The following is a 27,356-nucleotide window of genomic DNA, read 5'->3' as shown; positions in this document are numbered from 1 at the left end:
GGCGAGGCAGGGCAGCGGTGGCACTGATGCACGGCGCGGAGGAGGACGACGAGGAGCCTGTGGCTGCGACGGCGGCGGGGAGGCCGCGGGTGAGCGCGGCGAGCACGCAGACCGACAGCATGGCCGGTGAGCGCCGCCCCGTGCCCGCCACGGCTGCCCGGGGCCTCGCCTGGCTGCACTGCGCCGCGCCGCGCCGCGCCTCGCCCCTGTGGGGCAGCGGCCGTTAACGGCTGGCGGGGGCCCTGAGGGGGGAGGGGGGCGTCTGTCTGTGCGTGTGTGTGTCGGGTCTGTCTGCCTGCGTCTGTGTCGCCCAGCTCCGTGTCGTCCTCTCGTGAGGCCCTTGCTAAGGGCTTCTCCTGCCCGGCGGCTGCTCCCAGAGCTTCTGGCGGCCCTTCCCGTTACTGCGTTTTGCATAGGACGCTCCGACTCGTTGGAGGCAATGCAGTAAAGTATCTCCCCTCCCACCCCACCCCCCTTCCATTTAGTCTTATTCATAAGGCTTTTTGCTAACCAATACTTGTATTTTTTTCTTCCCTGTCAAGATGATTTCCAGTTTCACAGCTTGTATTTTTAATTGATTAAAAATGCTTCCCTTCTGAGGAGTGTTGTTACTAACCTTTATAGTAGGGCCCAGGTACAAGTTTGGCAGAGAACAACTCTATCACAAAGCTGTGAAGTCCCAAATTAAGGAAATTTTGACAGACTTTACACATCCCCTTGCTGTTATCCAAGGGGGAGTGGTGCGTACATGCAGATTGCCCATGGGCTGTGTGGCTCTCAGGCCACCACAACAAGGCCACTAGGTCTCTCTCTGAGGCGTAAATGAGGTTTGTTTCTTCCCAGTGCTATGAAAATCCTGCTTCCAAGTGAGCAAGCAAGATGAACTCTGAAAATGGTTTCTGTTTTCCTTTTTCAGGCACTATCTGGTAAGTTAAAATGATGACGCTGAGATCCCCTTTTTCAGTGGTGTTCAAAGCATTGTGTTACTTTTTCACTTGTAAGATGAGATCTTATGATTTTTTCAGACTTTGAACTAAGGAGTCCTATTCTGCAACAGTGTCATAAGTCATGTAGCTGAGCTGCATCCAGATGGGCAGTGCCCTGCTCCTTCTTGCCTGCCAGTACAGGCGTAGCAGGATTTTCAACACTCACCTTCACACCATACCTTCCCTGGAGCGTGCTTTGCTTCACTGGTGTGGCAGCACTGTCCTGGAGGAGTAAAATTGTGCATTTGTGCAAGAGTGAGGCTGGGCTGTGTAGAGGAGGGATGCTGTGAGGATGCCAAGCGCCTTTCACATAGTTTTGCTGTCAGCAGCAAAAACAAAGAGCCTGATTCTTTCTCTTCCCTGTTCTTCTGCACTTGCTTTTAAATTCTGTGGGATTTACAGGTGTCCCCCATCTTCAAATTTATTTCCAGGTCACTTTAATCTGTCTTCTCTTCACTCTATTGAATTTAATAAAACATTTAACTACATAAATGAGTAAAGGGGAGGTTATATATAAATCATAATTGTGACCGCTGTAGTTTCCTCTTTCATCATAATATCTTCCTGCTTCTTATTATAAATTAATGTCAATTCATAACAGGACGCAAACCAGTACATTCTTTGATTTGTTTCTAGTGTATTAAATATGTCACATTCAGATTAGGCCCAGGAAAACAAACAGCAGTTCAAACTTGTTTCTGTTTGTTGTGTATTCTGTTTTAAACCTACTCTGTATGATGAGTCTTCATCTATTATTGAAATCATGACGGGAGATGTGTGAGTAAGTGTAAAGTGCACTGTTTATTTTAGCTTGCCATTTGGGAACTGTGCACAGGCTACAACAGCTATGAACAGGGCTTGTAACAAGAATGAACTGAATGAACATTTAAGAAAACAAATTCTGCATGTGTAAATGTGGCTTGTAGGCTTTCTTTTACAGTTTTTAGTACAAGTGAGAACAAATCTTCCTCATGCTTTCTGAAAGTTTTAAGTAGCATGTGTGTCTGATTCTGCTAGCCAGGTGCCTCTTGCAGTGCTATTGCAGTGAGGGCATAGCTGTGCTGTCTAAGGAGCAGTGGACAGTGTGGCATCAGCTGGTGCTACTGAGAGGACATCATCTCTTTCCAAAACCTCTAGTAATTTTGCTCTCATTTCTGTGTGAAAATGCTGCAAAAATATTGGGTGAAAATGGTATTCTGGTCATGGGTTTCAAGGAAGCATGTTTATCCACTGTCCTAATTGTCTGTTGGAGTTCACAGCCATATCATAAAACTGACTAAGCCCCCTTTTTAAACCCTTTTTCCAACCAGAACAACCTAAGTATCTGGATAAACCTCTTTCAAACTACTTAAACTACTTAAAGAAATGTCTTTCTCAGTGTGCTCATTACAGCTCTCTGTAAGCACCACTGAAAGAGGAACTGGAGCTTTTGCAGAGTTTTAATTAACCTCTTCCAAGTGTGAGGCAAGACAGTTTTACATCTGGAATGGCATGAGCATTAGAGACCAATGCAGGGTTTCCTTCATTTTTATTTGCGGCATGTTCAGCAATGCTGTGAGTGTGGCCTAGGGTGCTACACTGTCCAGGTTTTGAGTAGAAGTGATCTGGCTCATCATAAGGTGATTGGTGGGCTTAGAAGTGGTTCTTTGCTACCTTTTTGGTTATTTGGTCAGGAGTGACAGCCATCTGAGTAGTAGGTTTAAATTTTTATAAAAATCTAACCAAAAATCTAAGCAGATTTTGTAAAAATCCTAATTCAGAAGCAGGTTTCTCCAGAGCTGTTGTAACTGGTAGATCTCGCAGTGGCTCCTTGCTTTAGCTGATGGTGTTGGTGTAAGATCATGACGTGTACTTAGGTATTTTTGCTCTATATGTGGTGAGCCTGAAGCTGGATTACAAGATACGTCTCGGATTTCTTTAAGCATCTGTGAATCATGCAAGCGCATTGAGTTATGTGTGATCTGGTCTGTGATTTCTGCTCTTTATTGCTAAGTAGAATTAACTCCCTGAGTTTCAGTGAAAGCATCACCACTTTCTCTTATTGTACAAAGCTGATCTCTGCATCTGGCTGCAAGCATTTGGGGTTGACAAACTATTGTCCTGAAGAGGACAGTGTGGCATTAGCTGCTGTAATAGCAGAAATGGTTGGCTGACTAGCTTCAGTTGAAGCTGTGGTGTAGAAAATCTGCAAATTGCTCAAAATTTTTATTTGAGTCTGAAGAAAGGTTCTGTTTTCTTTCACCTACCAGCCAGGTTAGATAACTCTGGTGGTTGGGGCTAGTGCTGGGGGAAGCGTGTATGAAGACACTACAACTGATCATAGCCCTCATTATAAGCAAAATCTTGCTGCATGTTGGATTGCTTGGCTTATATGCTTCTACATTGTTTCATAGAATGGAAAATTCAATGTATAGGTTGTTAAAAGTGGGGAGATTTTTGAAATATAGAACTTGTGCCAGTTTTGTTTCTCCTTTCTGGAAGCTTGGGCAGTTCTGAAAGAAATCATATCTCAGAGCTTAAAGGCAAAGATAACCTTCCCTTAAAGAGAGGCAAGATATGGCTCCACTAACTGTCCACAGCTTGCCTTTTCCAGCTCCGAGTGTGTCCTTCCTGACATACTTAGCTTCTAATCTAGGAGAGAAATATGGAATGCAGTGTGCCACCTTTGAAAGGTTGTTCACATCTGCTGTGCAGCATCCCTTTGCATATCTTAGTTATTAAAACAATGTGTTTTTTCTTTATAATTTTTATTAATAAATATTTCTTTATTATTCTAATGACAGGTCAAATACCAAGACTTTCTAAGGTCAATCTCTTTACTTTGTTCAGTCTCTGGATGGAGCTCTTTCCCTCAGCTGAGCAACAGAAGAAATCACAAGTAAGATATATACATTTACAGTTAATTGGTCTTTCTGAACAAGTGCTAATAGTTTCTGCAGTGAATTTAACCAGACTGCTCTTTACATGACGTGACATATGGCAGATACTCCAGAAAACATAGGAATCCACATGTGAAAGATCATGTCTGTGATAAACAGACTTTTTTCACAGAAGCTTCTTTAGAAACGAGATTAGTTTCTGCAAATGAAGAGACAGAAATAAGGCTAGACAAGCAGTTGGCTCTCAGGCTGGTCAAGATTAAGACAGAAATTAAATTCATCAGCATTCTCAGAGGGCTTCCCTGCATCGCGCAGAGTACCCCACCAGAATAAGGGCAATGGCTGGTTTCAGAATCTCCTTGTGAATCTCTTGTTCCCTTGTGCCAAACAAAGGAGCTAGCTGTCATCTCCAGGGAGTGAATCAGAGAGGTTTTCAGTTTTAATTGACAGAATTTTCCATGTTCTCTGTGTTTTGCCCATAACAAAACCTAGACCAGGAAAGTCAGGAATTCGTGACAAATCCTGATTTGAAGTTTAACAGGGGCATAGTACTCAGATGTTATCATGCACACATAGAAATTGCAGGAAAAAAAAGTGTTGCTTAGAGGAAATGTAACATAAAGATTGTTTATTGATTCATATCCAAATTTGTAATGAGAAGCAATGTGCTCTGATTCTGGCTAGCTAACTGCTACCCAAGGATGAGCTGTGACATGTCTATCAATTTGATGCTAAAATAAATTAATAATAGTGATGCTTTTTTTCTGTAGGTAAAGAAGAGTGGTCTTGTTGTCGTGAAAAACATGAAGATTGTTGGTCTTCATTGTTCCAGCGCAGACTTGCACGCTGGTCAGATTGCACTCATTAAACATGGATCAAGACTTAAAAACTGTGATCTTTATTTTTCCAGAAAACCATGTTCGGCCTGTTTAAAAATGATTGTAAACGGTAAGCAAATGACTATAGTATAGTAGGAGTAAATGCTATGCTTATCGTTGGTGGTATGAGAAAGCCAGTTTTCTTCTTAGATTGTTCCAGTTGTCAGTCCTGATCTCGAGCTTGCATAACCTGCACTGATGTTTTTCAAAAGGGTAGAAGCAGAACTGAATGTGCATTTCCAGCAGCTGATGATCCAGAAATTAGGATTTGGTACTGAGACCCTATTTTTCAGTGCCACCAATATTGTTAGCGATGCTCATCTCTTGGATGGGATGCAGCACTGAGATTCTGACATACCAGTGGCACTTTTCCAAGACAGCCCTAAGCCTGATGACTACGCCTAGATTGCTACATTTTTCCTTGCCCTCTCATTGCTTGTTAGTGGCACTAGAGGAAGGGGTTATTTGGTGCAGAAATCACAGGGAGTACTTGAAGGCTTCTTTTTCTCAAGTGAGATGAAGACATGTCACGCTTCCTGAGATGGGATCTGCTGGTACAGCCCTTCTGGAAGTATTGCTCTTTGATCTCAACAGCAGCTTCTGTTAGTGCTACCCCTTGTTTAGTGGTAATGTATCTGTTGTAGGTAAAATGTAAAAGTAGGCTGCCCCAGGGATCTTGCAACTTATCAAACTTTTACTTCTGTCTATAGTCTGATTATCAGGTCTGATAACCTCTTGATATTGGTATCTGCTAGCATTCTTGTTAGCAGAATGCTAACACCCTTTAAACTAAGTTAAAGGACACCCTTTAAGCAGCACCCAAGGCCTGAAAGGAGTAAAAACAGAGTTATGAGGTAATGTGTTGAGTATGAGGTTTATGTTCCACTGTATTTGCACAGTTCCTTTTGCTGCATTACCTTATCTTACAGCTGGAGTGAACAGAATTTCTTACTGGCCTGCAGATCCTGAAATCAGCTTGCAGAATGAGGTGTCCAATCCCATGACTACTGATGATGCAAAGCTAGATGCCAAAGCAGTGGAAAGATTGAAGTCAAATAGTCGTGCTCGTGTGTGTGTCTTGCTTCAGCCCTTAGTGTGCTATATGGTGCAGTTTGTTGAAGAAACTTCCACCAAATTCGATTTCATTCAAAAAATAGCAAAATCTCAGCCTGGCTTTAATACTGACTTTTATACTGAATGTAGGCAAGAGAAAATAAAAGAGTATGAAAGCTTATTCCTAATTTCAAATGAGGAAATGCACAAGCAAATATTGATGACAATAGGACTGGAGAATCTCTGTGAAAATCCGTACTTCAGCAACCTTAGACAAAATATGAAAGATCTTGTCTTGGTCTTGGCCACAGTGGCTGCCAGTGTCCCTGTCTTTGGATGCTTTGGGTTTTACTGCCGTGAATCACAGCCAACAAATGAAACGTACCATCAGAGTTTGCCCCAAGAAATTGCAAGGCACTGTATGATTCAAGCCAGACTACTTGCCTATCGGACAGGTGAGTTGTTACTGTAGTGGGAGAAGATTGACTCTTGTGATTACAGTGTTCCTGGTTTTCAGTCTTGTTTCTTCAAAATACTCCCTTGAGCAAGTCGTTGAAGCATGTACTTCCATTCCTACATCTTTGAAATAGTCTGTAAAAGCACTGAGGTTTTCCAAGACAAAAATCATTGCATTTCATGTACAGTGCTAGCAAAGCCTGCCCTGCCAACACATGCAACATCTATCTCGAAGAGAACAATAGCATTTAAAATCTTCAAGCTGCTGTGAGACTCTTTTTACCGATGTTTCACAAGATGCTTCTGTTACGCTTAATGTATTGGCACCTGTTTGATATTGTGTACACTTCTCAAAAAACAGCAGTGGAATAATATTCCTCCAGGAGGATTTAAGTACAGTTATGTTAAGTTTCCTAGTACCAGTGTTATTAGTGACATTGATTATATATCTGATGTCTTTTTGTTTGCAAAGATTCTGGAGATTTGATACACAGGCTTTCTTAGTTTTTTTATTGACTTTTACATCCTTTGATGAAGACTACTTCTGTTCAGCACTTTTTTCTGTCTGTGTAGGGATGCAGTAAGTTGGTAAATTCTTCTGGAGAGTTCTGTTCTGAAGGCTTAAAATTTGATGGTGCTGCTTAGTGATGTTTCCATCTAGATAGGACAGTTGCTTTTTTAAACCTTTGTGGACAATTAAGTGGTATATATTTAAAGCTTAAAACAACAGTATTCCCTCCCTCCCTCCCTCCCTCCCTTCCCCCCCCCCATCTAGTTAGATGCACAGTGTGCCTTTTGACTTACTCAAACCTTGTGATTTGAAAGGGTGGATCTTCACGTTTTAAAGCTTTCTTGTTTTGTTTTGTTTTTTTTCCTGGTACCCTTCCACAAATTTTGTCACCAAAAGTTGCAAAGGAGATTGGGTTTTAGAACTAATTCAGAAGTTGCCTGGAACCAGCTGTGTGGTTTTTGCACAACTACTGTTGTGTAGAGCAGGATAAAATGGCCCAGCTTCAGTATTCATTCTCGGGGCAGCAGAATTCAGTTTTGTCTGTGCTGTTCAGCCTGGACTCAGGTCTGTGTTTGAACAGACTCTTATTCCACTTTAATCCTGTTATAAGGTCCTGATCCTGTATGAAATTAAAATAAATAGCACCTCCCACACCGTACTCGGATGCTTTACATTATCATACAGGTGGCTACCAGAGGAGTGAGGTCATAAGATATTTTCTGTGCTGGGTTAATATACATCAGCGACTAATAAATATGTAGAATGCAAATAAAGTTGTCAGCCCTTGGCAGGAAAAGACCCTCTTTGAGTGAGGGTGTGTGGTAGTAATGCTAAGGATGATGAAAAATGGTTAACTGAAACAGTTTTGTCTACAATATTCATCACTGTGGAAGCCTGAATTTTTTTTTTCGCCTTGATATGCTCCATTTTAACTGGTCAAGACTCTCATCAATAACTCCAGGGGAAGACTTCCAAGTTGCATAAAAGACTTCCAAGTTACATAATGGAAAGTTCTTTTCCAGTGTTCCTGCAGTGGTGATGGCAAACAGCCCACAGAATTCGATTGTTAACATTTTGTCTCTGAGTTAGGTATAAAATAAAACAAATTTTATTAGGAATTGAGACTACAGAACTATGAACTTTATAACTGGCAGAGATTAATTTTAGTGATAAATTGAAGAGTTTTTTAAATCAGTTTTGCAGTCTCAAATCAGCTAACCTGTGTATGTTCTTGGCCCACATTTTCGTATCTGATACGTGCATTGATTATTTCTCAACATTTGTGAACATATGTACCTAGCCAAGTCTCAGAATGGCTAGCCACACCCTTGCTTTTGCAGTAGGCTCATATGACATTGAAGCTCTTATATTTCTGCGCTTCGTTTCTCTTATCCACAAAGCACCCAAGAATGTTCCTCCTTACTCTGATCTCATATATTAATGTATAATGTACAAGTACATTATGTGTTACTCACTGCTAAAAACATTCTGTATTTTAGAGGATCATAAAACAGGAGTTGGAGCTATTATTTGGGCAGAAGGAAAATCTGTAAGTATGGAAAAACTTACCACTTCTTGCACTCACAATTCATACAAATGTATCTTCTTAGAATTTATTTTACTTTGAAAAATGCACATATGTATAAACTTGTACACACACAGTGCTATAGAAAACTTTCACTTCTCATTCTTTGGTAACTAAATTAATGACTGATTCAATGTTACGTTGTCAAGATGAAGGAATAGGATAAACAAGTTCAGTAACCACCAGTGTCCTTGCCTAGCTTTTCTCAGTTTGTTTGCTTCCCTAAACATTGTTTCAGTTATTCCAGGTGTCTTGGTTGCAAAGTTTTGCCACAGCTGTTGATCAGACATCATGTGCTTACCCTGCATAGTTCCTCTTTGCAGCTGGGTTTTGGAGAGGTAACAGGGCAATCATAGCCTGACAATCTCTTGTAGATTTTTGATGCAGTTCAAATGCTGTACTGGCTTCAGCCCATTTTTTGGATCAAACTGATATTTTTCTACAAATGCTGTTTGCTTTTTCCCATCTAAAGGTTTGTTTCTTTAAGTCTTTGATCGTGCAGTTACTGGTCCAGGAATCTTCATACTTCACGCAACTGCAACCTGTGCTTTTCTGTTTGTTTTTAGCACTTCTGTCATCAAGTGCTTATAGTTGTTTCGTTTCTTGTTCTTGTTTCAATCACCAATTTCTTTGTCAGCCCACTGGTCACAGGGTGTGTTCTGAGACAGGTAAAATACAGTCCTTGGTGCATCAGGGACTAACCCCAGCTTTCTTTCTTTTTTGTTGTATATTGCAGAAAGGCTTAATGACTAAATCCTCAAGACTTTTTGTTGTTGCTATCAGTATGACTTGCTAAAAGAAAAGCCTCTAAAGCCTAGTGCTTTGTGTTGTTCGTGGTGTTAATGGTTTGTCCATGCAGCCCCTCTGGAGCTTTGTGGAAAAGTTTCACACAGACATGCAGTTAGTTGAGTTCTCTTTTTAATTGCTATAACTTGGCAAGAACTAATAATGCTCGGATACTAAACAAAATGTGCAATATGTGTTGCACAACACTTTGATTTAGTACGCAATTTAAACATCTCCAGATTTGATGATCTTCTTGCTATTGCAGAGAAGCTGTGATGGAACAGGAGCAATGTATTTTGTGGGCTGTGGTTACAATGCCTTTCCTGCTGGATCTGAATATGCTGATTTTCCACACATGGATGATAAACAAAAAGATCGGGAAATCAGAAAGTTCAGATACATTATACATGCTGAGCAGAACGCCTTGACATTCAGGTAATGGGTTTATTTTTACCACAGAAAAGAATGAGACAGTTCACAAAAAAATCCTGTGACAGGTGCATGATATCACTGTGATGAAGCGTGGGTTGCAGTCACAATCTTGTTTATACCTATGATGCAGAACTTGGATGTGCATAGACACAGTCAGCTCTGCTGTTTCTTCAAGTGTCTGAGTGAACTTGATATAAAGGATGTTCAGTCTTATGTGTGCAGCTATCCTTCAAATACAAGCCACAGCCTCCGCCTCCTGCTAGGATCATGCTATAACCTGAAATACGGAGAAGTGGCACATGTTGAGGTTTCTGAGAGTATGTGTGGAAAGGTGGGAGGGGGTGTTTCATTCATAGACAATAAAACCAAACCAGATGTCATCTTACATTTGTGCACTTGAATAAGAATAAGCTGCCTCTGAGAGTAGAGGATACACGGCACTTCTTTGCTTGCTCCCATGAGATATCAAGTTGTCACCATTCAAACCCATCAAGACATAACTTTGAAATTCTGTTTCTGACTGCTTGTAGGTGTCAAGAAATAAAGCCAGATGAGAGAAGCATGATATTTGTGACAAAATGTCCCTGTGATGAATGTGTACCTTTAATCAAAGGGGCTGGTATCAAGCAAATTTATGCAGGAGATGTTGATGCTGGAAAAAAGAAAGCAGACATATCATACATGAAGTTTGATGAACTTGAGGGTGTAAGCAAATTTACAGTAAGTGTCTAAATATACTATATTTTAAAACTCTGGGCAGCAGTGTGAGAAGGGAAGAGTGGGCAAGCATCTGCAGCCAACGTAGGATTTTTTTTTTTTCCCCCCTTGTGCTGTTTAATCAAGTACAAGTGGAACAGGGAGGCTGCTCTGCAAGGACACTGAGAAGGAGTGCTCTGCTGTTTGCCAGAGGGTAGGGCAGAGGGTGCCCATTTTTGGTGGTGTTATTTCCTTGCAGATTTCCCTTTAACTTCTTGGTGCTGCTTGAGGTGATTTCCTCACGCTCTGAAATTCTCTCCTAGCCTTTCCCATCACAGAAGAGTAGCTGATGGGGGAGATGACTGTGTGCTTTCGTAGACCCTTCCAGCCCCTCCTGAAAGAGCCATAGTGCGTTTTGGAGGCGGGCAAGTGCACCTGCATTCGGGGGTGCTCACCATGACAGACTGCAGCACTGTTGGTTCAGGCAGGCTTGTTTCTCCTTCTCAAGGGAATAAATGGCCACACATGCCCTAACAGCTTTTTATCCTCAAGTGCGCGTGTGAGGAGGAACTCTTCTTTTTCCTACCTCATCCCTAGTTGTGCCTTACAGTAAAGTACTGTGATGTATTTTCTTTTTCTCCCCCTGCTTTTTTCTGTCTTCTAGAATAAGTAAACTTTTTTTTTCTCTTACCAGTGGCAACTAAATCCATTTCACACTAATGTCCTTGAATTCCATGATCCCACAGCCAGAGAAAGTAAGTGTTTTTCATTAATGCATTTTATGATTGAAGTCAGTAAGTGACATTCATTTTTAAACAAACCTGAGCTCCTCTGGGTTTGATTTAAATTAGTTAGATTTTGCTATGGAAACTTGTCAGAACTTTTGGGGTAGATGAACTAAGGATAAATCCAAAACATAAGTTTAACAAATGCTTGGCACTTGCATTCATTACAAAACCTAGTAGTTCTGTTATCAAGGCCTACAATATGCTGTTTTGCACACTGATCATTCCAGACTACTGTATCATGTTTTATATCATGTTCTAAAAAGATTTTAAAGTACTTTTGGAGTGCTGTTGTTTTTCAGGGGAAACTGGTCTCCGCCAAGTCATTTAAATGTTTTGTGGAAATTTCCAGTGCTTCTCTTATGATGTAGATTCTATGCCAGTGCTTTTCAGTCAACTTTTTTTTCCCTTGTTTCTGTTGTTTTTGAGGGCAACTGAGCCCGAGGTTGCACACAATCCTTGTCTTCCTGCACCCCTGTAGCAAGGGAGCTGTTGCCTTCTGATAATGGAGTTTAGATGAGTGTTATGCCAAAGCCCTTTTTGTGCTGCAGAAGGGACCCACCATTGGCATCCAGTGTCAGGCCCTAAAATGTTTCTCAGCCAGTGAGGAAAATCATGTGAAAAAGCAGCTAAATAAACTTTCATGACTCAGACATAAAGATATTTTCCACCAAGGATCTGGTGATTACTCAAGGCATTGAGTCCTTTCCTAGGAACATAGGAAAGGCTGCTGGTGGGTTTTGTACCATACAAATAGCTACATGGTACAAGCTAACTCCCAGCAAGCAGTGAGCTAGATTAACGGAGAAGTCTTTTTCTTGGCTACTTCCTTATGAGTCCTGGAAGAGTTCAGGGTAGTGTTTATGAGTGTTAGTAATCACTGCATAACGTCAGGGCTTGTTTGTCCCTGTCTCTGCTAATGGTTTTCAGACCTAACTGGGGAAAGATTAGTCATGGGATACTTTGTTTGACAACCATTAAAGGGGCTCATTTTTCTAACAATGGTTTCTTCAAGATGGTGTGCTTGCATTTTCAACGCTGAACTCCGGTTTGGGTTGCTCTTTTTCTTTAGTATGCTTCCCTTGCTATGGTTGTTTGCATGTTCCTCAATATGGGGAATACTTCCCCCAAGTATTTTTCCAGTATGCCTGTGCACGTGAGTATTTAGGCTGTGTTTAGTATTGTATTAATAAGTTTCACTCCCCCCCCCCCCCCAGATGGGGTCCAGAAAACAAAATCACTAGATGACCAGCAGCACCAAAACAAGAAGCTGTGTCTTGACCACTATTGAATACTTAGCACTTCTGCAATCTCGCTCTGTACTTTTATAATGCAGCCTGTTTGCACTTTCAAATAGGGGAGGGTTTTATTTATTGTTTGGAAAATGATTTTTAGAATAAGTTTATTTATGATGTCTTAAATATTTTATAGGATTTTTAATTTAGAAGTTCCTGGGGAAAAATGTTACCTGTATTCTCTGTGGAAGGAACTGGGTGGCTAATCATTGTTAACACATTAAAAAAATCAGTCTGAAAGTTCACTGATGATAGGTCAGAATAGTAGTAAAATGATGTCTATTTTGCTTGGTATATGAATTGAGGGAATGAATTTCTAAGCTCTGGGCTAGCAGAATAAGTCCTAGTTCTTCAAGTACAATGCTCAACGGAATCTCTTGGAAAACAGTAGCTAGGTAGTCCCTAGTAACTATTTCTAGTTCCTGAAAGTGGCTTTCACTTCTCAGACTGCTTGTATAATGGAGACGAAGCCACTGGGATGGAAATCCTTGCTAGATAAGTGATTTGTGGATCAGGGTTCTCTCTCATACATGCCTCTTCCACCTACAGATAGCAGCAGAGCTCTTCTGTGCTGTGATACTTGCATTGCTGCTGTGTGCTCTGTGCGCTTCCTCAAGTGCATCCCACCTGAATTAATCTAGATGGAGATTAGCTTTGCTTTTCTCAGATTCTGGACTCAGGCCTAAAAGAATTTGGCTGTATGCATCCTGCTGGCCCCGACACACTACGTGAAAGAGTGCTTGGTGCTTAGTTTCTGTTCAGCTTTGTTAACAGGCTTTTAGGACTACAGAAGCTAATAAAGTGCCAGGTGTCCTGTTGTATCTTAAATAGGGTGATACCTACCACTAGAGTAGCCCACACCTTTTCAGATGCGAGTGTTTTGAGTAACTACATGTGGTGCCTGGATAGAGCCTTTAAAAAAGGAACTGAAACTTCAAGCTCATGTTGCTGCTAGTTTTGAGGGCGGTACTGGGGTAGGTACCAGGTAACCAGAACACAAGGTTGTATCTCAGCTTGAGAGGTCTCTCTCCCTGTGCCCATCTGTTTGCTGCTCTAGAATATGATCTCTAGGTGTTTGTTTTAGCAGACTTCCAAGACTTTCTTTGCTCTCCTGCAGAGCTCTCAAGTACAAACACCTTAAACTTTTTTTTTCTGCTGCTGGTAGGGAAGGTAAACAGCCTCTTCCCAGCTCTTTCATGTGTCTTGTCATCTTTTGTCACCCTCCCCAAAGCCCTAGAGGGGGAATTGGGTTCCAGGTTGCTGCTCTGTAGGTTCTGTCCTTTTAGGCTTTGGAAACATTTCGACCTAGATAGCAAAGCTGTGGTTAGGCAGCGCGTAAAGGAGCTTTAATGTGGCATTAATTACATGAAGTCTGTTCTTACCCAGTTTAGCAACTGGTCATGCAATTCAACATACCATCCTTGATGCTTATAACTGCATCAAGAAACTGATTCCTCATAGCTTGTAGTATAAGTTTGTTCTTACGTACCTGGGCATCAGAGCTGGGGAATGCTTATATGCTCTTATTGCCATGCCGTCCACTTGAGAATTCATTCCCCCAGAGCTGTTTCTCTCAGCCTAGTTAAATTGAAGACTATTCTAGGGCTGCCAGATAAATGTGGTGCGTGCAGAGTTAGCAGCAGAAATCTCATCAGGCAATAGCCTGACCTCCTGCACTGCTGCTGTCTTGCTAGGCAGGATGCATACAGCTTCGTTTCACAGGACCACGTAGTGTGAGCAAAGGAGAAACATGTGACCCTCCAAGGGAATGATGGTGAAATCTGTTTTTTGTGGCACACCTAAAAAGGCTGTTTTTGCACAGTAGCTCATAAATAACTGAACTGCCACTGCACGAGGTCTTGTGATCTAGAGCAGAGGAAGCAACGTCCTGAACTTGCAGCCGGATCTGCAGCAGCAAGAACTCTGCCCCTCACCTGCTGGGTTCAGAGCCCAGCACAGATCCAGGTGTAGCCTTGGGGGTTACTGCTGGTTGCCATGCAGACCTCAAATAGGGTTTCTTCCCTCATCGAGGACTGCACTGTTTGATTGTTTGTAGCTTCCATACCAGGTTAAAGTCATGTATTGTTTCTACATGGTGTTTCATAAGCAAGGTTGTCTTAATAATCTGTTTTTAAATTATATATTAATTTATTATGGCATATTTTTCCCCCCACTACTTTTAAGCATCTTGTATTGGAATAACTACTCTTGACTTTTTCTACAGATAGAAAAAACACTGTCCAGGTTAGCCTAAAAAGTCCAAAAAACTACTCCAAACCTACTTGTTTCCATAATCTGTAGGCAACATTTTTATACTTGATGTAAAAGCAAGGGAGAAAAGAAGTGCAGGTTTAAGGCCCAGTCAGGTTTTCTAATCAGTCAGCTGATGTCAAAATAAGTAAAGAAGTCTATAGGAACAACATGTGTCTTATAGGAACTTATAGAAAATTGAAAAGTCCTTAAAAAGTCAAAGATGGCCTGGAAGGGTAAAGCAAGATACACAGCAAATATGATACATGTTAAATAAATACACTGGCAGTTTGGCTTTTTTTTTTTTTAATAAAATTTAATCTTGAAGATCTGTATGAATGTTGCTGATAATCTGCACTTCATGAGGAGTTATTTTAAAATTTAAGTCTTTACTTATTAGTTTTTAAAAAGCATGTTTTTGTACAAATTTTACACTGAAATTTGGAATTGCATATAAGGCTGAAGGTTTGGAAGTCCCTTTTTTGTCATGCCATGTTTCTACAGATTCATCCAGAGGCTCATGAATTTCTGTAGGCTCCAGTTATTGATGTAACTGCACCTTTGCTTCTTCCTGGGATTACAGAGTAGGTGCTTTATCTTTGCCCATAGGAACAGTGTGAACGGGATTTCCCTCAGCTCACAGACCATGCAGGTGCTGCTGTGCACATCATCTGTAGGCCCAGGAGAGCCACAGAAGATGGCAATCTCCTGCAGTGCTTGTTTTGCAAGTGTACTCTAGGATGTTTGTTTCTTATGTAAAAAGAGAAATGTATTTAAAATGAAGAAATGTAAAGTTATATATTTATATATATGTATGTGTGTGTGTGTGTGTGTGTGTACAATTCCCATAGGCGTTTTGTGTCTCTTCCATTCATGCCAGAACAATCATTTTAATTGCAGGTATTAACTACCAGTAATTATTTGACCTCTTGACTGCAAATTACAGAAATTCTGTTAATCATCTGCCTTACAGTAAAATATGTTTTCTGCTAATAAATTAAGCCAACAGTAAATATTGAAGTGTGCTTTTTTTTTTTTTTAAGTGCTCTGTGTTATTAGAGCACAGAGTGCTCTGGAAGGCACACACACCAGGCCAGGGCTGTCCCCGTTGCTGCGGTGCTGCCTGTTCTCTTAGCTAAGCTGTGTCACTGCCCTCTGCCTTCACTGAAGAATTTGTCTCATGGGGGTTCAGTGCCTCCTGCGAGCCCCGGGGCAGCGCTGGGATCCCCTGGGAGCTTTAATCCCCCCCCCTCTGGAGAGCAAGAGCTGCCTCAAGCAGTGTTGAGGTGGTGGGTCACCCAACAGCTTTTTTCTTGGCTGGGAGGGCTAGAGAGCAGGTGTCCAAGGGGGGACATGGGAGACCTGCTTCAGAAGTGCTTTTGAACTCAAATATCATTGTAGACAGGGAGTGAGCAATGCATGGGGCATGGTCACTGGATGGGCTCCCCAGAGCCACGTGTAATGCATGTTTAATTCTGACAAGCTTTGCAGTCTTTTAAATAGATTTTCATTTTGGCTCTCCTGTCTGTGAACCAGACTTTAAATAGAATTTCTGTTTGGCTTTAATTTGTTAGATGCAGAAAGCAACATCACTCAGAGATGAGAAAAGCAAAGAAGGCAGATGGTGTGTGCTGCTTTCTAATAGAGCAAAATTACCACAGTGCCACATGCACAAAGCTGAGCTCTGCTCTGCACGGAAAGGTAGTGGCAGAGAAATGTTGACAAACATTTAACCACTCATCTGGGGCTCCTTCTGTTTTCCCAGACCAGCTTAGCTGTCTCTTAGCGTATGCCAGCATGCTGGGTTTGTATGCTGCAGGCAACACCTTGCACAGGTTAAGGCATCAGATGATGTGCTGCTGTGCTCTGGGCGTTTGCTCTCTCTCTTTAGAAGGGAGAGGGGTGGGAGCATGAGACAGCTTCAGCAGAGCCACCTCCTTCTCCTAACGTGACAAACGCAACAAGGGACCTGGTAGGAGCTGTCACCTTCGCCATGCCAAATATTGTGGCAAAACCTCTTGCTGCTAAGAGCATGGATGCAGAGCCTCTCAGGTGCGTGCTGCTGGTCAGCAGCCAGCGATTAACCGTAGCCTGGCTAAGATGGCGAAGAGCAGCACAGCGAAGACTATGGTGCGAGAAGAGAAGCGAAGAGCAGCGTTGCTGCTGTGCTACATGGCTGTCTTAACCAGCCTAAGACTCTTTAACTCTAAAGCAGGGCTATTTTGCCTTAGTAAACAAGAGCAACAACATTAACAAGAGCAGAGGCTCATCGCCGCAGCAGCAGCCAGCAGAGCTGCCGAGCAGTAGTTCGCACAGCCGTGAGGGGTTGGTGTTAGCAGCGAAAGGGCCCCGGGTGAAGCCAGGTTTGATTCCTGGGGGAGAACGTTCCAGCGAGGGGCTGGGGTGCCACTGCCCATGAGGATGGGGGAGTGAATGAGTGTGTACGGTACAGCTGCACAGAGGTATTTTAGCATAAGTATTGCAAAAGGTACCCAGAAAATCCCACTACTGCAGGCAGCAGGAGATAAGGGTGTGTTGCTATGCGCTGTAAGTGCCAGACTGTCTGAGACTGCACAAAACCTGTGAATGGGAAGCGCAACAAATGAGGCTGGCAGCACTGTCATTTAGGTACAGGGCAGTGCTTGAATCGCAGCAGCACGCACTTAAAGGGTGGTTGGGCTAGGAGCAGCCAGGTAAGGGAAAAGGGAACGGGCTGAGCATTGCTTTTCCTTGGAGCACTGGACAGTGCAACCTTTATTTTCTGCAGGCCAACTATCATCGACTATAGCTGAAATTTTCAGCATCGTTTGTCTGAGGGGCTCGGCCAGGCTCTGCCTCAGCACTGCCAGCCTTCAGGAAAGCTGTGAGACTACTGTGAAAGCCCACCACAGTTGGGGTTTTGGGGTGTTGAGATGCAAAACCCTTCCAAAAAAAAAACCAAAAAAACCTGAACACTTTATGTTAACGGAGTATGAATGGCAGCATGTTGCCCTACTGCTAAAAAGTCTTTCCTTTCGATCTTGGGACAAGGTAGTAGATAAAGTGCTGGGGCTTTGGGGGGGCTGAACAGCCACCTTGCCTCCCTCAGCAATGCCCCCGCCTCCCCTGGCAGATGCTGCTTCCCTGCCTGCCCCAGTCCCCTCCCGCTGGGCACTGGGCAGGTGGCAGGAGCCACTACTGTCAGCCCACACTGAGACCATCTCCAGCCTGTGAGCTTGTTGCAGCGCTGCCCTTGATGCTCCTCGGGGCACAAAGTGAGACCATCTGGGAATTGCAGTTTTTTTCCCCACACCTAGCTTTAAAACAGGGAGGAGGTGCTTTCTTGCCCCTCCCCTGCAGGCTCCCACACGCCCTGGGCACCCAGAGCCATGGGGGCAGCTGCCTGCCTGCCTGCCCCAACCCAGGGTGGGTTTGCAGCACCCTTGCCCAGAGCACTGCACAGCCGCGCTGGGTGCTGCTGTGACAAGGGGGGGGGGGGGGGGGGGGATGTTTAAATCCAGGCCAAACCTGGGTTTGTGAAGCCAGCTGGGCCACAGGTGAGCCAAAGAGCACTGCCAAAGGTAACGCACCCAGTAATTTGGGAATAAAGGGTTTCTATTCATAAGAGGCTGAGCGAGGGCCTGAAGGACACACTCCCATCTTCCGCGTGCCCTTGGAAGAAATACTCCATTCATTAGCTGACTCCTAGCTCGCCCCAACAGAGCCATGGCAGGGGCATTTTCTGTTGCCTGAATTAGGAAGTGCTGGGCAGGTGTCAAAATGCAAGTCCAAAAATGATGGATGCTGGAAGCACCCACTCAGCTCCCTGCCTCATCCTAATTAAAGGCCATGGGAACTTATACTTTTATGCTAGGGTGCTTAGGCAAGAAGGGAAAAGACTGGGTTCAATACCCTTATATTCATCAGAGAGCAAAACCCATATGCCCCTTGCCTCCCTGCCACCTGCACCGCCAGACCGAGGACATTCTGCAGAAAGGCACTTTCAGGCACAAAGTTGAAGCTCTTCCACTTCATACAGAAAAATGAAGTATTCATCTGCCCAGAAAAAAAGCATCTCTACTGACCAAACATTACTGCATCCTTTGGAAAGGGGCCAGGGCTCTCTGAGCCCAGCTCCAATTTCACAGACGAGGAAAGTACTTGCTGGAGGACAAATGCGATCCAGATCTCCTCTCCCTCATGTGAGCACTTTTATCATTAGATTACAGGGTCCAAGTCATTCTTTCCTTCTCCTCTGATCTCAGTCCCGGAGTATGCGGATTGAGAGGCCCAAACAGTCTCAACACCCACATTTATCGAAGGCCAAAGTCCTGTGGCCTTCCTGTGTGTTCACACCTGCTGACGTACACACCCTTGCAGATAGGGGAGGCCCTTCCCCTTTTTAATCAGATTCCTCTTAGCTGCACAAGCTCCCTGAATCCTGGGACAAAAAAAAATATGGTTCAAAGCTTCCTGGCACGCTGCTGTATCAAACAGGGTTTTACGTGCAGGCTAGGAGCACAGCGTGAATTGGCAGAGACTGTCTTGAGCTGCCTGGGGACTGGGATCTGGAGGCTGCAGCCCAGGCTGCCTCCATCTTCTTTCTTTCTCCAGGCTCCAATCTTCTTTCCTGTCTTCACACTGATGAACCTTGTCCTGCAATCGCGCAGCTCCCCCAAACATTAATATAAGAGAAACTGCGAGTTCCTCATGGGAGCAGTTGCTGAGACAGAAGAGGAGGAGCCTTTACCGCATGCACCAAAGGAAAGGGAGAGAGGTCTCTCTGTATTTCAAAGTTGCACTAGGAAAGACCTCATTTTCAATTTATTAGGAGTGTGCATCTCATGCTGCTGTGAAATATTATTATGGTGCATAATTTTTTTTTTGCTTTTTCTTCTTTAAAAGAGCTAAGCAAGTTGAGCACGGGGAAGACTCAGTTACTGAGAGGAGTGCGGGCAATACTTACTTCAGGACCAGCTTCTTGTATGATAAGCTGATACATACACACACACACATGCACGCACGCATACACAGACACACATTTTTCACAAGCCCTCCTGTCACTTATCCCCTATAGTCTAATTGCTGCTTGCACCAGAAAAGGCTGCCTTTACAGGGACCGGGCCCCTCGCTCCATCCACTGCTGTCCTGCCACATCTCTGCTGTGCAAACACCACGGGGTGGGTGCAGCCTTGCCTCGTATCATGGCCAGGTTTTGATGTCTCCAGCAGCTCTTCTGCAGTGCCAGGTGCACTTCGTAACAGCCTTCGTTTCTGCAGATGCGACAGGATCGGACTTCGGCTCTGAGGACCGCTATTCTGGAGATGTTCCCGTACTGGTATCAGCCGGGGCTGAAGCCCACGGTGAGGCTAAGGTGGCCAGCAGCCCAGCTCGCCAGGTCTCCCGCCAGCCAGGGCTGCCGGTGTGACGCTTGCGGGGTATGTTAGCTCTGGGGAGAGCGCTCCCCTGCTGCTCTCCGGCCGCCGAAGCTGTGGCTGGCAAAGGAAAGCGGTTAGCACTGCACAGAGTTTAGGGGCTAGCTGGAAAGGTGAGAGAAAAAACCCAAAGTGCTGGAAATAAAGAGTGATCAGTTATCATGCCTTTAATAGCTTGTAAATATCTTTTTTTAATTCCAGGCAACTAAAAGATGTACATTTTTTTGTATATATCTGACATCTGAAAATAAACCATGAGTCCACAATCTGCTCGGTTTCATCCCTTTTCTAAAGCGCATAAATTAAAGTATCGGTTGCCCCAATATACAACAGTTTCATGAAGGAAAAAGTCATCTTCTGTTTTTACAGCTCAGTTTCACCTTTTTTCTTGAAGCAGTAGCTATAGTTTTAGCTGGATAACTAAATGTCTTACAACAAACAGGAAAACTCAGAACTTAGGCTATTAAGAAAACAAAGTCAAGAAACTTCCACTCCCTGCTCTCAGACTCCACTTCCTAATAGAGCATCAGAGTAACATTTTCATCTCCCATTAGAAAACAAAAGACCCCCCAAAAAACTCTTCAAGCACACCTGGGAAACACTTTTGGGACCACAGGACTTATTAAGCTTAAATATTACAGTGCAGCGATCTCTCCTTCTAAAACTTCAGCGCAGAACCCGAACTCGGGTCCGAGTGAGCTGGGATGGGAGCGCCAGGCGAAGGGCCCCTCTGGAGCCCAGGGCTGCCCGGCCACCCCTGAACGTTACCGAGGTATCCCATAAAAGCTCTGCGCCTCGAGAGGTGCTCCAGCCACTTCCCTAGCATGGGCTGAACAGAAAACCTCTGCTCTGGGGTAAAAGACAACCTGAAGATGCAAGAAGGCAAAAAATAAAGCGAAAACGTGACCTTTGCTGCTTTTTAGTCTCCCACTGCTTTGACTAGAGACCCCAGGCTGTAAGTGCAGCTAACTCCAGAGCCAAACGTGCTCTTTCACAGTCTGGTGTGCATGCAGCACTACAGCACAGTCGAAGGAAATGCAGTGCGAGGGAAAAGCGGTGCAGTCCTCCGAAGGCCTGCTTTGGGCACTCACCAGCAGCTCGGGTTTGCTGATAAGGTTAAGCAAAGAGGTTCATTCTCCTTGAGTGCAAACAAAAATCTGTCAGACCAGCTTCTAACATCATAGAGAAATTCTAAACTGACATAAATAGCCATGATTAAAAATAATATATTATTCTAGATTTTTTTTTAGTTTTCATGTAAAACCCCCTATACTCTCAACACCTAGGAACAAAGACAAAATAAAAACCAGGCACTTGCTGTGCCTTCTCAAGCACTACTGTGGCGTTTAAGGGACGCAGAGGAACTTAACAAATGAGATTAATGCCTACAGCGGGAAACGAGAGGAAGTTCTTCATGCCGTCGGCTTTCTCAAGTCTCGGATTTGCTTTATCAAGTAGTTCTTCTCATCGGTGAATTGTTCGTCATCCGTCCTCTCTTTCTGGAAATTGCTCAGGAACTCGATCAGCTTGGGTTGGTTTTTCAACAGGATCTCCACGATAGGCTGTGTTTTGTTTGGACTGGCCACAAAAACCTAATATGCAAAGTAAAAAAAAAGGAACAAGCAGTGACAATATTGCGGGAGGCTGCCAGGCAGAGAGGCCGCTGCTACGCACCTTGGCCCAAGGCAGGCAGAGAAAAGAGTTGCAAACATGTGGGTTTGCAGCAGCAGACCGAAGCCAAGGTGCCTCTGTGCTGTCCCTTCCCCTTATTTTTACTCTTTTTTAATAAAGCATTTGATTGTAAACCCGACTGCTGAGAGCTGGCTATCGATCCTCGGCTGCTTCCACACGTCAGGCTTACTACGCGTAAACCAATTATCAGAATGGAGAAGTCTTGTGTCTGTATCGATAGGATTTCCATACTAACCCAGGTCTCAAACTAGACTTGGTTCGGAAAAGCCGCGACAGGCTCCATTACCCCCTGCCTAATGCTTTTGCGGGAGGCTGGAAATTTACAGCCACGGGCGCAACGTGGCACATTGAGCCCTGGTGCTGCCCTCGCGGAGCGGAGCAGGATGGCAGCGTGGGAGCCGATGGGGGATACATGGCCCCGACTGCAGCCAGCCCAGCGCCGTGCGCTTGCCCATCTTTCCAAATGGTAATTTTTAAGGGTAATCCAAACCAGGCTCAGAATTTTCCCCTTGCAAAGCTGGAGGCATGGAGGAGCCTGCTCTCTCAGTATACCCTTGCTGGCACTGTGACACTTCTTCTTTAACATTTTCTCTGCCTTTTGTTTAAGTCAGACTGCAAAGGCCAGCAGTGACAAGTTCTTCCCAGGGCTCTCAGGATGCTGGGTCTGCAGACATCAGGCGTTATTGCCGAAGGAACAACACACACGCACACACGCACGCACGGCAACGACGAGAAGAGTTCCCACATCTGGCTTCCACCGAGGTTGCCATGGCTGGACAACAAAACACTGCGCGGCGCTTGTGCAATGACATAAATAACTCCAGTTACTCTGCACCCAATGAGACGAAATTAAGGATGGACAGAACTGGAAAATGGCCAGTTTTTCCTCTGAGCTTGTTCAAACCAGAATAAAAACAAACATCTGCTGACAGCACCGAACGGCATTTTGCCAGGCTGAGCACGGACGACACAACCGCTCACCCCTGCCCCGCAGCTCTGCGTCACGTTATGTTCGCTGAGACTTTACCCAAGTGAAAACGTGGGCCAGATCCAGCTGGGAGGTGCAGAGCCACCAGCTCGCTGTGGGGCTACACACAGTTTTCCTCAATCTAGTGGCTACACCATGGCCCTCGTGACGGTATAATATCTCCAGCTACTCGCTCCCTCTTTGCACAGCCCTGCACATCTCCTTTCTCTGACCACCTTGAGCTTTTGCTCTCAAATCATTTATTTTTTGCCTCCTTGCCATCGTAAAACTTCACAATCTGAGGCAACAGTGCAAGGCTCCCCTAGGAGCCCTTCAGAGCAGCCACCCGAAAATAACAGCTTTCCCGCACGATGCTCCAAGCACTCAAAGTACCTCCGCTTACCGGGGACACATTCATCAGTCAGTAAGACGGTCAGCTCACAGCTCTCACTGCCCTTGACGGACTCGCGGCAGCTATTTGTCCTGTCGCTGCTGGGAGCGTTTCAAAGCAATATCCCTTCCTCGCAAATAACTTTGATATTCTACCATCGATGTGTTGCTTCCCCTCGGTTTGAGGAATAAAGGCTTTGGGGACGTGAATCACCAGCGAACGTACTCTGCAGCTTTCCCCTCTGCGCCTTCTCCAGGGAACACAAACCTTGAAACGCCGCGGGTGCAGAGGTTTGGCTCCCCCCGTGATGCAGCGCTCCCTTCCCCTTTTGTGGCCAACACAAGAACACAACAAAATGCGCTTACAGGACCTATGTTTTCAGAAATCATCTGACTAATGTGCACTTCAAACGGGATGCTTCATGGAAGGCTTGACCTTGACGTGCTGAACGTCTTCCCCCACTCTTTAAAGATAACTCAAACCTGACTTTCCAAATGAACAAATCAAAATCGCTTTTCTTGTAAAAGCTATCTGGTCTGCAAACAGGACTGAAAGGTTCGAGTGGTAAACCTAGTAAATACCAGCATTTCACACTGGTCATACAAGTGGTATTACCGTAGCAAGCACTTAGCTGAATATCACATCCTGTTTATCTTCCTGCTTGATTTTTTTATAGATTATAATCTTCCCCTTGCAAAACTGTCAAACTGAACATTCAAACAAAGATAATTTCGTCTGCCAGTCTTGCTCAATGTCACTGGGGACTCATAAAGCGAGAATGTTACAGGACTGGAAAATTCCTGAAGTGGTATTCAATGTTTTAACTATGAAAATAAAATCAATTCTGCAAGTACCAACTAATCAGCTTCACAAAGTCCAGGACCAGGACCACCATAAGGTTTTACTTTTAAAAGAGTCTCACTAATTCAGAACTCTGTATTATCATAAAGAAAGAGATAAATCCATGAAAATAGAAATCATTCTCAGAACTAGCTGGAACATTTCTACTAACATGAAGTTTAACTTCACAGAAAAATCAGTTTCTACTACGGCTCTGTTAGGAAAGACTGTGTGTTCTAGAGCACTTAATTCAGACACATGAGAAAGAGAGACCAGAAATAAAGACAGAACTCATATTAAAATCCCAACTCTAAAAACAGCTGTTTCTGCACAGTTCCATTTGGTGAGTATTTTCAAAAGAACTGGAATAAAAATCAACTCAGAAGCTTCAAAAGTCGTCCAAAATGGAACTGTTGCTCTCTTCTGCATTAAGAGTCATGCACTGTATATTCTCAGACAAATACCAAAACCACTTGACTGGAAAGTCTGGCCTCGCTTCCTCACAGTTAATAACCAGGCATCGCTGTCTTCTGGGAATACGGCAGAGCAAAAAGTGATTACAGAGGTTGGGCACCCTGCAGCGAGTATTTTAAGACTTACTCCGGGGTTACACACAAACTTTTTTCTTCTGAACAAAGTCCCTTTGAACAGAGGAGGCCAAAGCTACCAACTATCGCTCAGCCTCGACCCTGGTAGCTCCTCCACCCTCTGGCCAGCTTTTGAAGAGTGAGGAATTAAGGGCCAAATCCAAAGGCTTTGATGCTATCGAACAGATCTATGAGCCGATTCACTTGTTGAAATGGTGCTGGGCATCAAGCTTCTCCCATATTCACAACAGAGGCTACGCACAGAAGCGCTGCACAGTTGATGCTGCCTGTAGGGTAGTGCTTAGCGTAGCATTTCTTGCCCTATAGACTCTCCAGCTGAGACACAGAGAGGACCCATCCACGCAAACTAGGCTTCAGCCACCTGTTGGGAGCAAACTGCCAGTATGGTCAAATTATGTGAAACCATTCGCAGAGCAAGCTGCAGAATATAGCTCCGTAATGGGCACAGAAGAGAATAGAAAAACAAAACTAAGGTCACGAAACCCAGTGTACCCATTCTATTTTTAGATTTAAACAGTAAAATGTATCTCACTACATTTCTGCTTTGGAACCAGAACGTTACAAAATCCCAATTCACCACTGTGGGGGGTTTCTCAGAAGGATCTATACGTTCCCATGAAAGCCAGGAGACCTTGTTATTAGCCTTTATTTGTAAATTCACAAGGCTGAAGGACAACTTGCACCACATTCAGGTGCACCTGGAAGCTTTGCTCTCCTACAGCCAAACACAGAGCAAGCTCCTCTAATAACTGCTACAAATCCATCACAGGAGCTGGACAGCCCTTTCCAGCATCCGGCCCGCGAACTGCGTGTGTTGAAGTCTGAGACTTCGTCACTGAAGTCAATACGGAGAACCGGTGACTGTCAAAGTCTACAGCTCCAGGCAACAAAAAGGGGTGAAATGTGTTAGCTTTTCTTAATGATTAAATACTGGCTAATCCCCATGCATGCATTGCTGTGACTTCCAGCTTTATATGGCAACCGCAAGCCTTTGGGAGGACGCTACAAGGCAGGAGCTCCATTTTGCTCGGGCAAAAGGAAAAGGAGGAGCTGGAGGTGGGAGGAAGGTCAAGCACCTCCTCAGGGGAAGGAGGCACCGCAAGTGGGATCTCCGTGTGCCTTCAGTTTCCCGCCTGAAGCATCCTGGATGAGTAAAATGTTCTCAGAGCTTGAAGGGTTGCTGCCATTTTTAACCACCAAACATTCCCGCAAATTATTTTCGAGCTAGAGGTGCTCACCGTTTTAGTCTACATCTTACAGTTTTGAATCTTCAATAACTAGAAGTTGCCTCAGGGAGCTAAGAGTCATGTGCCTTTTGGGGGCTCGGCTGGGGCATGGGAAAGCTGGAATTTGGATACTTGCAAAACAACCACTTTTTTATTTCAAGTATGTCTAACCGGTGAAACATCCAAGTCAGGTAATTTAAACCCAAATCTTTTGGCAGCTCAGACAGAGCAGCAAGTATCAGCTTCTCAGCAGATCCTTGATTTCAAATCATTGTGATTTGTCTGCTGTAATTTCAACCAGGACTGTATAGGTATTTTATAAGCACAGGTTAAAAACGCAGGTACAGTTTAAAATTGATGAAAGATTAAAAGCTGAGTACTAAATTCTTCTCCCAGTTACTTTAGCACAGAATTAATTCAGCTGATGAGAATCAGGCTTGGGAGCACTAACCCTTAAGCAGGAGGCAAGGATATCGCAGAACAGGGAGCAGCAAGGCAGCAGTGTTTGCCCTCATTCTCTTGAAATATTTCAAGTTTTCTTTTGCTGGCTCTCAGCCAGTTAGTATTTCATTTTAAAAAAGTGCCATTGGGGAAAATGCTCTTACCCATCCCCCTCTACAAAGCTGGTTCACAATGGAATTTCCTATAACATATCCTATACCTGTTTATTCACAGAGTGGCTAACGGAGCCCAGTCCTCTGATCCCTGCCCTCCCTAGGCATCTCCAAGGCTGCAAGTGCTTTGAGCCTGGTTGCTCTCTTATCTTGGAGCTGCAAACCTCCTGATAAGGAGGAAGAGGAGTAGGCACTCACTGTTCGGCTGATTACGGAGGAAGTCAGCAAGCAAACAGCTTACCAAGCTGCTTATTTCAGAGAGGGATTTATTTTTTTAATTCTCCTTGAGGCATTTTTTGTAAAGGAAAAGCTTTTTGAAGCAGCTGTACATCCCCTAAGCTTCCACACCACAGACCCCAAAGTTTTTTTCCAAATCAGAAATGGCAGAACTACAAAACTCAACAAGTCATCCTGAATTTGCAGAGGGTCATGTAACTTTTTGGAACAGCATGCCTTTTGGTGTGAGCTGGTATATTTTTTAACCATCTTGGTGAAGGATATCTTCACAGACTCAATCCCCCCTTCTGCAAATCATTACCAACTCTATTTACATAGTTTGAAATTAATGTGTTAATTCCAGAATAAAGGTAGCTTTGCATAACAACAATTCCACTCCATCTCTGACCCAGAGAAGAGAACTTTTTTGATAAGAAAAAAAAAGTTAATTTTTCCCCCATTGGCATTAATCATAACAAGAAAAAGGATACTGGCTGCATCTGGTAAGTGTTCACAGCTGCATTAACAATCAGTGCAAAAAGAGGGAAGGATTAGACTCATTACAGATTCACCAAATCTTTTTAATAGGTTTAAAAGCAAATTGTGTTCCCACTGTTACACAGTGCTAACACCGTTTACACTTTTAGTCTTAATGTAGAGTTTCAACGCACTGTTTTCTTTTTATCTTTCCTCAGCGCCACTGGGTAAAACGACCTAAGAAGTGGGGGAAGGTGCTGTGGATACCATCTAGAAGCTATGTATTTTGTTACCTTCCAGCTCATTGCTATCTGAGTGA

The 27,356-nt window shown here is 43.9% G+C and overlaps 2 protein-coding genes across 8 annotated transcripts in view; one reads left to right on the top strand and one right to left on the bottom strand.

Moving 5' to 3' along the window:
• On the top strand, positions 1–27,356 carry CDADC1 (cytidine and dCMP deaminase domain containing 1). Of its 7 annotated transcripts, none has more exons than XM_067291933.1 (10): positions 22–89; positions 844–926; positions 3,770–3,864; positions 4,636–4,813; positions 5,673–6,251; positions 8,263–8,312; positions 9,400–9,569; positions 10,097–10,286; positions 10,957–11,017; positions 19,851–20,004. In XM_067291933.1, the coding sequence occupies exons 2-10, from the start codon at positions 893–895 to the stop codon at positions 19,997–19,999; spliced, it is 1,506 nt and encodes a 501-aa protein (XP_067148034.1). In that variant the 5' UTR covers positions 22–89; positions 844–892; the 3' UTR covers positions 20,000–20,004. The 7 variants fall into 7 exon arrangements, with proteins under 7 accessions (XP_067148043.1, XP_067148022.1, XP_067148013.1 ...); XM_067291926.1 differs by having other exon boundaries at positions 42–126; XM_067291942.1 differs by lacking the exons at positions 844–926; positions 19,851–20,004 and adding an exon at positions 27,256–27,356 and having other exon boundaries at positions 1–126.
• CAB39L (calcium binding protein 39 like) overlaps positions 21,412–27,356 on the bottom strand; it is a 43,354-nt gene continuing 37,409 nt past the window's right edge. The window contains 1 exon segment of the mRNA XM_067291970.1: positions 21,412–21,598. Coding sequence (XP_067148071.1) covers positions 21,419–21,598 — 180 coding nt within the window. The 3' untranslated portion in view covers positions 21,412–21,418.

Source organism: Apteryx mantelli, chromosome 1 (genome assembly GCF_036417845.1).
Source record: "Apteryx mantelli isolate bAptMan1 chromosome 1, bAptMan1.hap1, whole genome shotgun sequence".
In the NCBI taxonomy this organism is placed as follows: Eukaryota; Metazoa; Chordata; class Aves; order Apterygiformes; family Apterygidae; genus Apteryx; species Apteryx mantelli.
Note: the sequence above shows the minus strand (reverse complement) of the source record. Positions and strands in the feature narration are given on the sequence as shown.